A 12278-nucleotide genomic window follows, 5' to 3' on the forward strand; every position below is an offset into this window, starting at 1 on the left:
CATTCATGTGAAATAGTGAATTATTCATGTCCTTTTCACTGCAGCAACCAGTGCCCCCTATATAGCTATATAGTAAAGGGAGCTACAGCCATTTTTGCCATAGCTCTCACTGAAATCCTTACCTGACACAGTATACATTTTGATTCTAACACTAAGAACTGCCTAAAAGGCCTGAAGAATTCGTTGTCTCTTATATGCTGTATTTTGTTCTCTTCCACCAGCTGATCTACATGATGGCTACCACATATAACTATGCTGTTTTGAAGTTTAAGAGTCGGGAAGATTGCTGCACTAAATTCTAAATTGCATAAGCCCAGTAAAGAGCTGCATTGTGTAGCTTGAAATACCACTGACACTCTAGACTAAGAGTCTAGTTTTTTGAAGTTTGTTACAGTCAATTGTAAATAGCTTCAGTAAGCATCTTTAAGCATTTTAGATTAATACAAATAATTTCTTGTATATGAATAATGATGTGGATGAGATCTGGCTATTTTCTATACTATGAGAGGACTCGGTTATTTTAAGTGATGTTGTAAATCATCCTTTTAAAGGAAGGAGGGCTTTCATTTAACATCAAGCTATTTTTTCTAACAATCATCTCTGAAACACTTACTGGATCAATTAAGGGCCTGTAATAAGTTATTTTATCTCTGCTGTTCACTAATCTGAAAAATAATAAAGCATCTGTTCTACAATAGATAACACACAAGATACAAGCTTGATTCTTGATAACTGCCTACCCTATTAGATCGTTGACCAAGTGCTGTTCTCAAGTACCACAGATTTGCCTCTTACCTCTACTGTAGAAAATAAAAACCAGCCTCTGCATCAAAGCCAGCTCACCAGTAAATGTCTACAATTGGGGCTTTTACTAGTAAAATGCTTTGAGACACAATTAACTAGGCTCACTGAAGAATAGCCTTTTCATTAGTTGAAATTTCCAGTTAAACAAAATAACAGTTCATTTTCAATTCAGAAATAAAGCCCATATAGTTCTATAGTTATGGCATGTAAACATATTCACATTCCTTTTCTTGGATCTCCAGCTTATGAAAAATGGGTATCAAGGCTATGGGATAGTAACTTATTTCTCACTGGTCAACTCCCAAAGTGCAAGTACTAGCCATATGGCACACAAAACACATTTATATAAGAAATGGTAATATTAAACTATTTTTGCCCCAGTTAATATTGTAGAAAGCAAGTAAAAGAGGTTAGTATACATGTTTCCTTAATTTAAGTTGGTGGGAGAGGGAAAAGGAAAGCAAAGAAACTACCACAAATTTATCTTTGAGTTGCTCTTCTAGGCTTCAGCATGTAAACTTGCAAAGTATTTTCAAAGCTTTTTAGTTTCTGTTCTTTTGCATTAACTGCTTTTGTTCCTATTTCCTACTAATCTTTGCCAGCTGCTACTTAAGAGTTAAGCATGCACAATTCTGGAGATCTTTAGAAATAAGCTTTTCTGCCTATTTTAATATTTAATAATGTAGAATAACCTTTTTATTAATCTTACTAGCTGCCTGCTTTGCCTCTTGACATGCTCACTAGCCATCATGCTCACCCTTCTCTTCCAGATCCACTTCCTCATGATACTGTCCTCTAACTGGGCCTACTTAAAGGATGCAAGCAAAATGCAGGCTTACCAGGATATCAAAGCAAAAGAAGAACAGGAACTTCAGGATATCCAGTCTCGGTCCAAAGAGCAACTAAATTCTTACACATAAATGTTTGCCAGAGTCCTTTTTCAGAAGAATTTTGTAGCTCTGACAAATCATCAAGCAGCTGCTCTGCAGAACAGATGTATGTCCAAGCAAATACAGAAGTATAAAAACTTCACATTCATGCTCCTGGGCCATGTTTATAAGGAAAACTTAGTGGATATCCTCCATTCCTTTTAGCACTGAAGGGGTTTTTTTGGCCGGGGGGGAGGGGGAGGGGGAGCTGTCCTCATTCTAGGCCACTTTAGAAAACCACATTACCAAGTCGGTAATCATAGAATTGCTGAGGGAAGACTCCTTCCGAAACAAGACACCACAGTTGGTATCCAGCCCTGCAATGATTAGATTTTAAAAGACTGTACATAATTACACAGGTGTAAGTAACTACAATTCTAGTTCTTGACTAGATCGTTATTCCTTTTATTCTGAATACCAATAGTTATGCTTATTTGATACAGTTTCAGGAAGTTACAAATCAGCTTATCTAGTCTCTTGTCAAAATTAAAACTGGATTTTGCAGACTAAATGCCAGAAGCATTATTTTCTGAGCCACTCCCTTTTCAATGATGCTGTAATGAGCCACTGTTGTTCTACTGCACTTATAGGAGTAAGCTGGGTGCTATTGCCCCAAATATGTTTTTATTTTAATTTTAAACTGTTTGATGGAATGTAGACAGACCCTCAGAGCAGGATAATGATCCCCTTCTCTGAAAATAAATGTCAGCTTTGCCTTAATGTTTATTTTCTATAAATGTCTTAAGCATTTATAAAGCAGCAGGAGATCATTATCCTGTCTGTATTTTATCAAAGCGGAAAGTGTTACCTTGTGGAAATGACAATAATTTAACTGTTTCAAGTGAGCAGATGAGAATTTGTAGAATTTAAAAACCCATAGCCATACAGAGCACAGGTCAACCACCCGTCTCAATTTTGGTGCTCAATGCATTTATAAGCAGTGCTTATTTTCTCTTATAAGAAATGTGGTGTTCAGTAAAATATTGGGTGCCATTTTAAAACTGTTTCCCACAAAACCTGCCTTCAAATATTTTCAGAAACATTCAGTGCTAGCTTGAGTACTAGTGATGGTATCTTTGGTGTGCTATTTTTAAAAAATACATATATAAATGTTGGAGAAAATTAAAGTACATCAGTGAGTTTTAAATCAGTAAAAAGTCAAGTCATACATCTATGTTTTGAATGTCTGCTGAATATTAAAATCTTCCTTTAGACCACGCAGAAGTGTATAAAGAAAAAAGTACACATTTCTTTATAAAGGTTAAAGGAAAATATATTAATGTGGAAAAAGTTTCAGGTATTACCTTGCATTTGAGTTTGTTACATGCCTATTTTTTTTAAAGAGGCAACATCTATATAGAACAGATAAAAAATAGCTTAGTGTTTGTTTTTACCTGTTGCATGAAGGAAACAAATTTCTACAGCAATGCAGGTGATGTTCTTTCTAGTCCAGTGTTTGCATAAAGGTAACAGACAGTGTCTTAAAGCCTAATTCTTTTCTAATTCTATGTAGCTATACTGGGAGTTTTTTGAAGTTTTGTTTAAGTAGTCTAATTAATTTTTTATGTAAAGAGCATTCAATTTTGCTATGTATAAATTTTTGTAACCTAACCGTGAATCAATATTTTCTATCAGTGCCAAGGGCTTCCTGTAGTTATATTCAAGTGTTACAATAAATATTTGTAGATAATAGAACCAATATTTGTGTATGCTTATTTTAAGGATCTTTTCAAATGAACAGCTGAGGTAGTATAGATGGTCACTCCCATCTAATATTTGAGTGGCGCACAATTACAAGCTTTGGCATATATTCAAAAGTTTGGGAGCCAGTGTAAATAAGGAGATGGATCTTTCCCTGCATCTGCATCCAGATACAAATATGACTGCATGGGTATCTCTGGACTGAGTGACTTTCAAAGGTGTGTGTTGCTTGACTGTGGATCTATCACTATCAGTTTACCATTAACATTTTATGTGCAAGTTGCAAAAAACAAACAGGACTATATTTCACTGTTGTGCTTTTATACCTTGTAACCATCTAAGTTTCTGTCAAAACAAAACAATCTCAAGAATTACAAAGATCTAAAAATTATTTCCCCCATCTCTTAAAAAAGAAATAAGAAAAACTTTCAAGGATAGTGAACATTACAAGTATGATAAGGTATATCACAAAATGCTCATTTGCAAGGTCCTGTTTTTAGCAATTTGATTTAGAATGCTAAAGAACATTTTGTCTCATAAGAACTTCTGTGTAAGATAGGACAGGTGACACTATCTCTGGAGTATCATATATAGACATGAGACTCCAGACTCTTCCTACAGCCTGGTAGGAAGAGTCTGTAAACCAGAGGACTTCTTCCCTTTCCCTTTTTCTGGATTTGTTAAGGGATAGAACTGAAGCAATCTGTAGGGTTTCTTATTTTAGAGTGGAAAGGTCAACTATATGACCTAACGCATATTTCAGTTCTGCAAATCAGTCCTACAACTTTGGAATTGTAGCAAACTCTCCCACAAGCTTTGTAATTAACATATCAATTTCTTAACCTCTTTCCAAAGCAGCTCCCCTACAACAAATCAATAATATTCATTAATTCTAATCAGTTCAGAAACAACTGCCCCAATGTAATAGGAGGAAACACCCACAAAAAGGAGTGTGCTACTCACACACTTGGGAAAGGACGGACCTTAGTTCATTGGTAGAGAACATGCTTTGCATACAGAGGGCCACTGATTTCAGTGTGTTTACTCTAACTATAGCGAAGTCTGGATCCAACCCTATACCTTTTTATCACTGTGACAGAAGTGCCAGCTGTATTTTCTGCCTGGGATACCAAGTTGGCTTGGGACAAGTCTGGCTGCAGGTTCCATCCTTTATCGAGTTTTTCAACTCTGGGAAATGCATACACAACACTTGTTTGTGTATGGATTTTCCTTTGACTTGTTCTGCTGATTTCAATGAACTTATGAAACAACACCTGCAAAAACCACTGATCAGTTTCTTACCACACCAACACAGTCCTGAAGTTTAATTAAACTAACAAGAACTGTCAGATTAACAATACCACCCGCCCCGGCTGACCAGCACTGGCAAGACACCTTCAAAGGGCTCCCTCAGTGGGGCTACCTTCTCACCACTGATGTCACCAGCTGCTATTGCTCCTCATCTTATTTGTCATCATTGCTACCTCGTTTGCTTGACAGGCAGAGAGCCAGTGAGCAAACAGGACTAGCATCTACTGCTGCTGCTTCTCACCACCACCTTTATCTGGGCCAAAGTGACAGACAAGTGAATAAGCAGATTTGCAATGCTGAGGAGCAAGTCCAGGTGGCTCTTGACAGTGGGCCCCTACTGGGGTCTGAAGCCTCAGCAGGTGCCCAGTCATGCCTACCCTTGTTACCAGCCCTGCCACGAACATTCCTTTAAATTCATTAAATAAGAGCAGACAATTATACACATATCCCATATCCATACACTGGATTAAATGCAGAAAGGGGCACATGGACCAGTATTAATACAGAGCATGAATTTTTGTTCACTCCATTTCGACCCCTAAATACTATCCAATCAGGTCTGGAACAGTCTTAAATTAAAGTTGCTGATGCCTAGATTTATAGAAAAGTAACTGCACCCCCAATAAGAAACCAAAATCTATGCAGTTAACTGTTAAAGTTTATAATAATTTGTATTGTGGAGCTGAATGGGTACGCAGTAGACGATCACATGCATTCACTATTGATGTCTAGAATTGCAGGAAATTGTTTTAAAAGATTAGTTGAAATATTGATAATTACATGTTGAAGTTTTTAATTTAGACACAGTCTCACTTCTCACTGTAATGCAATGTGATTTCCTTGCAGTGCCAATCTACATATGCTCCCCACCACTGCTATCCCAAAGAAAGCTGGCAGCATGTACTCCACTGAGTACATAGCCTGTACCTCCCAATTTTAACTCTGACACTGTACTTACTGTACGGGCGGGGTGGGAGACCTTTTCTCTGTTGAGGGCCACATTACCACAGTCAAAACCTGTCCAGGGGTTTTCCCCTGGCACATTCCAGCATTGGATGGGGCCAAAGCCAAATGTAGGTGGGGCCAGAAAATGGGTGAAGCTACAGAAGTGACAATTTTGTCCAGTGTGCTACAGGGGGAAAAATACATTTGCATCCAGGTATTCTTCCCCAATGTGCGTGAGCTGTCCTTTGTAGTTGGAAGGAATCAATAATTGTAGTTGGAGTAAATAATATTGGTAGCCTGGAGTGGGGCGGATGAGGGGGCGTGGCCTCGGAAGACCCTGGAGATCTGAATTTGGCCCACAGACAGAGGTTCTGCATCCCTAACTCTACTACATGCTTTAGGGTGTTGAACCTCTTTGAATGAGTTCAAATCTCCAGGGCCAGTTGAACTGCATCCTAGAGTAATAAAGGAACTGACAGAAGAACTCTCAGAACCGGTCTATTATCTCTGAGAAGTCATGGAGGACGGGTGAAGTGCCAGATGACTGGAGGAGGGCTAATGTTGTTCTTATCTTCAAAAAGGAGGAACCCGGGAACTACAGACCAGTCAGTCTGCCATCAATCCCTGGGAAAATTCTGGAGCCGATGATAAAGCAATGTTGTGGACATAATATACCTCGACTTCAGCAAACTTTTTGACAAAGTGCCCCATGATATCTTGATTAGCAAAATGGCTAAAAGTGGGCTAGGTGAAACAACGATCCGGTGGTCCACAGTTGATTACAGAATCGGACTCAAAGGGTGCTTATCAATGGGATCTTCTCAAACTGGGGAGAGGTAATGAACGGGGTACCGTAGGGCTCAGTCCTGGGCCCAGTGCTCTTCAACATTTTTATTAATGACTTGGATGAGGAGGTGCAGGGAATGCTTATCAAGTTTATAGATGATACAACATTTGGAAGGATAGCTAATACGCTGGAAGACAGAAACAAATTCAAAGTGATCTTGATAGGCTGGAGCACTGGACAGAAAACAACAAAATGAAATAGGGATAAATGCCAAGTTCTGCACCTAGGAAAAAGAAACCAAATGCACAGTTACAAGATGGGCGATACTTGGCTCAATAATACTACAAGCGAGAAGGAGCTTGGAATTGTTGTAGATCACAAGCTGAATATGAGCCAACAATGTGATGGGGCTGCAAAAAAGGCAAATGCTATTTTGGGCTGCATTAATAGAAGCATAGCTTCCAAATCACATGAAGTACTAGTTCTCCTCTACTCAGCAGTGGTTAGGCCTCATCTGGAGTACTGTGTTCGGTTCTGGGCGCCACACTTTAAGAAGGATGCAGACAAACTGGAGAGGGTTCAGAGGAGGGCAACGAAGATGTTCAGGGGACCGGAAACAAAGCCCTATGAGAGACTGAAAGAACTGGGCATGTTTAGCCTTGAGAAGGCTGAGGGGAGATATGATAGTGCTCTTCAAGTACTTGAAAGGTTGGTTGTTATAGAGAGGAAGGCCAGGATCTCTTCTCGATCATCCCAGAGTGCAGGACACAGAATAATGGGCTCAAGTTACAGGAAGCCAGATTCCGGCTGAGCATCAGGAAAACGTCCTGTTAGAGCAATATGACAATGGAACCAATTACCAAGGGAGGTAGTGGGCTCTCCCACACTGGAGGCATTCAAGACGAGGCTGGACAGCCATCTGTCAGGGATGCTTTGACTTGGATTCCCACATTGAGCAGGGGGTTTGACTTAATGGTCTTATTGGCCCCTTCCAACTCTACTATTCTGTGATTCTATGATTCAGCCCAGGGACCCAATTCCATTTTGGGGCAGATCTTGGCAGCTGCATTCCAGCAGTGGACAAAGCCAAAGGAAAGGGCCCAAAAGACCTGCCTATTGTAGCTTAAACCTCTGAACTGCTAGTCACAAAGCCTTAAGATAGGCATTTCAACATTTTGGAAGGGGGAGAAAACTGCACAAAAGCCAGGAAAACACCAAACAATTAGTTGTCAGGGCAAATGGCATGTGGCCATCTGCAGAACCCTGAAGGGCCAAGATTGGGACCTTAAGTGATCTGGATTTGAGCCCTGGGCCTGATAATCTTCATCCCTCATGTATGCAGTCCCCACTGCCTTGGGCTGTCCCTGCCTAGGGAGAATGTATGGTGTATCTCCTTCAGATGCAGAAAGATATTTTCTTAGATACTATTACTACACAATGTTGGTGCCACCAGTTACAAAGATATCAGAACTTATAATGGGGTAGTATATGGTACTTTTAAAGAAGCAGCTCAATCACGTAATTTACTAATTGAAGATGCGGAATGGCAAAGATGCTCACATGCACTTCCCTTATGAAATTTTTCACCATGTGATATATATTAAATGTGAAGCCATTTTTTTAGCAATCAATACCTCGAGTTCCACTCAGCTGATTTACATACTTTTTTTCATTAAAGCATTTACCACACAGATTCGACAAAAAATACTGAAAATCACTTTTGGCGCTAATTTCATCAAAATAATTGTAAAAATACGTTTTTAATACCTCAAGATTGGATAAAACAGCTGATTAATGAAGTTACTAAATCAAAGCAACAGGTACAGCTAGTATATTTTAAAATGCCCAGCTACCCTAAAATCCTTTTTTCTGATCAGCTGTTAAGTGATGAGTAGCGTGTGTTCAGCCCATTTTTCATTTTTTGGAAGACATTTCACAGATTAACCGCCATACCCTGTTTGCAACTGGAAGCAACAATGGGAGCTGTAGCAGTCAGTCTGGGAAGCTTATGTTCAGTACATTTCCTCTGAGGCAATAAGCAGTGAGCTCACAACAATGTTTTGGACAATTTACCCAAACTTTACAGTCCTAAAATTACATTCCAATTTGCTAAATCTTCAGCCTGATTCATGATCAAGTGGGTTTTGTCACCAGGCCCTAAATTAAAAGACAGCAGCAGTCACTAGCAGACTGTATACTTTCAGTCCAGTTCTGTAGTACAGTAAGAATCCTTTGCCTAGTCTACCTTGACACTTAGGTATAGTAAGGCACATTCAGATAAAATTCTTCTAATCCTCAAAGATGTGTTATTGTTCAGTATCCGCTACTGTGCCAACTAAAGATGGAATCCTCTTCCAGTCAGTACGAAGTACCAGACTGCTTTTCCCGATTTTACTGACACAAAAAGGCCTGCGGCAATACCTCCTTTTTTTTTTTAGGTGTGGAAAGTTGCCTTCGGGTTTTCCATTTATTAAGAGGGCAATGTTGTCTAGTATTTCAGCCATTTCCAAACTTACATGTTCTCTTTTTTCTCTGAACAACATTATGAGTAATCATCATAATGTGAATGTACCAATTTAGATTTAAATATTGTGTACATTAATAGTAAGTAGTCATAATTACAAACACTAATTTTTAAAAAGCAAAGCACTTGCCTGTATGTTTGCTCTTTCCCATTTTTTTAAATGGTAGGTAAAAAAATATGAACAGAGAAAATATGAAACATGGATATTTCCATAGAAAAGTATTTCACTTTTCTTGGAAGTACAGTCAATATTCAATAAAGTAATCAAAGTCTTTTTCAATTATACCGCCCAGAAAGAAACAAATCTCTGAATTTCCCTGGCATTCAGAAGCTCTTTGATCATCTGTAAAGTCTGCAATATGTATTCTGGAAGAATATCACTGAAGTAGTTTTAAACTTGAGAAGCGCTATTTCTTCATTAATTATTTTGCAGATGGAAATATGTCAGCATTGCACAGAATCTACATCTCTGCTGCATGGTGGCTTGTCTTCTGTAGTGGTTCCATTTTTTAGGGTCAGATAGCTACTGCTAGTTGATGTTCACCAGAAATCTTCATCTGGTTCTTCATGAGTGCCTGCAGCACTAAAGCTGGGGAACAAATAAGAGTGGATTTTGGAACAGGCTCAATGAATCTTAACACTTTTTTGCTGGGAACCCCATCTCCCTTCATCAAGCTAGTATCTCACCCACATGGAGTGAGCTTTGAGCCACGAATTGCTATATAACTTAATAGAAAGAGGAGCATGTATTCAACGAGACAACATTCATTGCTTTGGAGCCACAGTTGGTCTTGTGCGAATGGAAGTGTCTCCTATCCTGCAGAGGCTCCTATTGGTGGAAGAGGTGATTTTAGCCAATCCCCCTTCCCGCTGCAGCTCCCAGTGCCATCTCTGACACTGTCTGGCGGGTCTTCCAATCCCCTGGAGCTGCAGGGAGTATTGGCAAACATCACCTCTCCCTCGTCCTTCAGTGGAAGGATCACGTGACTTGAGTTCTGCACACAGGTACTCAGGATTTAAACCACTGTCTGAACAATAACAAATGTTTAAAAACCACTTCAAATACATTGTTTAAGATTACCAGACAAGAGAAAGAAGTGATATTCACTACAAAAAGTAATTAGTCTACAATTTCCAAGTGCTTATCAGACAAGACCAAACCTAACAATGCAAAATATGAACTAGAAATGCCAAGCACTAGAAAGATGCATACCTGTCCTCCTTTTCGCTACCTGGAAGTCTCTCAGATGATATTTCAACTTCTTCTTTCTTGGAGTTCTAATAGAAAGAAAAAAAAAAACCTTACTGGGTACTTTAGTGTCATAAGAACCTGAAACGTTAAGTATTTTAAACACTTAATAATGGATTTAAACCCAAGTGCTGTACAAAGACTGGTCCCTCAATAATGCATCAAAAGGGATGCAAAAGGAAGGGGGAGCAAAGATGAAAATTAGCTCATTCATGATGACTATGTGGAACAGCCCCTGCACGAGAGAGTTCAAGAGGAGGCGAGGAGCTGAATGGCTTCTGGCCTGGCTTTCTTACCTCTCTCATGCAGCTAGCTGCAACAAATCACTGACTGTAGCAGCAATACCTTATTTGCTGGCAAGGTTTTTGCTCTACTTCAAAAGAAGCATGCTCATATGTGAACAACTTTTTAACTGAAATGGTTACATTAGCAATTTAGTTTTGCATATTTGAATGTGTCATGTTGATGAATTTCTACGACAGAAGACTTTTTCCAGATGAAATTATTTATATGAGACCAAATAAATAATGTGGTCTCCACCGGTCTGCAGGCAATCTTTAACTGTGCATTTCTGCGCACTTGTGCGGCAAGTACTAAAACCCAGAATGTATACACTAAGCATTTGCTCATTAATTTTTCTAGTATCATTGCCAAATCCAAATGATCTTTATTTGTCAAAAGTGATCAGTGAATAAAATGTCCAAAAGCAGCTCTGTGCAAGAATTCTTATGTTAGAAGACCAAGCAGAGGACCCTGAACTGGAATTACAGTGGTTACCATTACAGACTACCAACACATAATGGTCAGGAGAGGTAAGCGGCAGAAACACTCAACTGACAGTACTTTCCCGTAATTAGTGCTGACTGTTTGTGGCACTCTGTCTTGGATATTACAATGCACAGATGCACTTCCAGAGGATTTCTGTGCTGTAAGGTTCAAACATTCTACTGTTCCATTTTGTGTTTGATATCATGCAGCAAAAAAGTGTACAAGTAGACAGCAGTTTTTGCCAATAACTGCCAATAACCAAGACTTTTTTCTGTCTAAACATGCATAGGATTGTGCCATAAAGGGATCTTTAGCAAGAGGAAGTGGAACCTAGGGTTGACATTCTACCCTGAGTTTCCTATACAATAAAAGCTAGATTTTCAACCTTTTAAACAAAACACAGGCCTTATTCTATCCTTTGGTTGGTTGTGTATGCATCCTGCCTTGCATGCTTGCTTGTTCAATGAGAAAAAGGAGACAAAAAGGCTGCTGAAAAAGTATAATAGGAATATCAAGGCTCTCCATGCTCACTCTGACTTATTCCAAATCACACTAGCTACATTAATAGCAGGTATTACCTTGTTTGCAAGCTCTTGCTCTTGATTCTGCTGTATTATTTTCATGTATTTTTCCAGTGGATTAGACATATCACCACCACCATGTTCTTCTGACTTTGATATGCTGGTTTCCAAGTTTGTTAGTTCTTCATTTTGCTTTTTCTCAGTCTCCAATGATTCTTGATGCTTAAGTAAAACATGAGAAGAATGGTGTTTAACAGGACCAAAGGAATGATCAATGTAAACTTGGTCTACTGGTAGTAGAGTCCTTCTACCTATACTCAGCACCCTATATTTTTACAGACTCTTAAATTAGAATGTACAAGAAACAGTGCTATATTAGTGGTGGTAAATTGTAAAAACTATATGGCCAGGTATGCATGATCACAGGGTAGAAATAAGCTATGGTGGCTTATTCTCCCTCCTGGGCGTGCCGTGTCTTTTTTTTCTCCCCAGCGTAATTAGCCTCAGCTGCAAAGCTTGTGGTGTTGTGTGAACCCAGTCAGGGTGGCTTGTTGCCATGAGTAACAACTCACCCAGAACCCAGGTCACCCACAGCAACAAGACACCCTGCCCAGGTTCACACAACAAGTTGTGCTGCCAGGAGTAATTATGCAAATCTACCCAGCACACGCAGGGAGGGGAAATAAGCCACCATGGCTTATTTTCCCTCTGTGGTTGCGTGAACCAGGTCTATGTCTGC

The 12278-nt window shown here is 39.3% G+C and overlaps 2 protein-coding genes across 11 annotated transcripts in view; one reads left to right on the top strand and one right to left on the bottom strand.

Annotated features, from left to right (window-relative positions):
* The window catches only part of GPM6B (glycoprotein M6B), a 154755-nt gene extending 151325 nt beyond the window's left edge, over nucleotides 1-3430 (top strand). For 3 of the 6 annotated variants that reach the window (XM_084844174.1, XM_084844178.1, XM_084844175.1), the window contains exon 8: nucleotides 222-3430. In XM_084844174.1, coding sequence (XP_084700300.1) covers nucleotides 222-302 — 81 coding nt within the window. In that variant the 3' untranslated portion in view covers nucleotides 303-3430. The remainder of the gene's footprint in view (nucleotides 1-221) is intronic. The other 3 variants (XM_084844176.1, XM_084844172.1, XM_084844173.1) reach the window with 1 other exon arrangement.
* A 4777-nt stretch (nucleotides 3431-8207) lies between these two features.
* Nucleotides 8208-12278, bottom strand: part of OFD1 (OFD1 centriole and centriolar satellite protein) — a 46065-nt gene continuing 41994 nt past the window's right edge. For 4 of the 5 annotated variants that reach the window (XR_014789184.1, XM_084844167.1, XM_084844165.1 and 1 more), the window contains exons 21-23: nucleotides 11597-11761; nucleotides 10215-10279; nucleotides 8208-9590 (exon numbers count right to left, since the gene is read on the bottom strand). Coding sequence is in view for 4 of the 5 variants with exons in the window: in XM_084844167.1 (XP_084700293.1) it covers nucleotides 9542-9590; nucleotides 10215-10279; nucleotides 11597-11761 (279 nt within the window). In the remaining variant the exon portion in view is untranslated. The remainder of the gene's footprint in view (nucleotides 9591-10214; nucleotides 10280-11596; nucleotides 11762-12278) is intronic. The other variant, XM_084844166.1, reaches the window with a different exon arrangement.

This window comes from Heloderma suspectum, chromosome 3, assembly GCF_057233095.1.
Source record: "Heloderma suspectum isolate Gila_16-S chromosome 3, 16-S_ref, whole genome shotgun sequence".
NCBI classification, from domain to species: Eukaryota; Metazoa; Chordata; class Lepidosauria; order Squamata; family Helodermatidae; genus Heloderma; species Heloderma suspectum.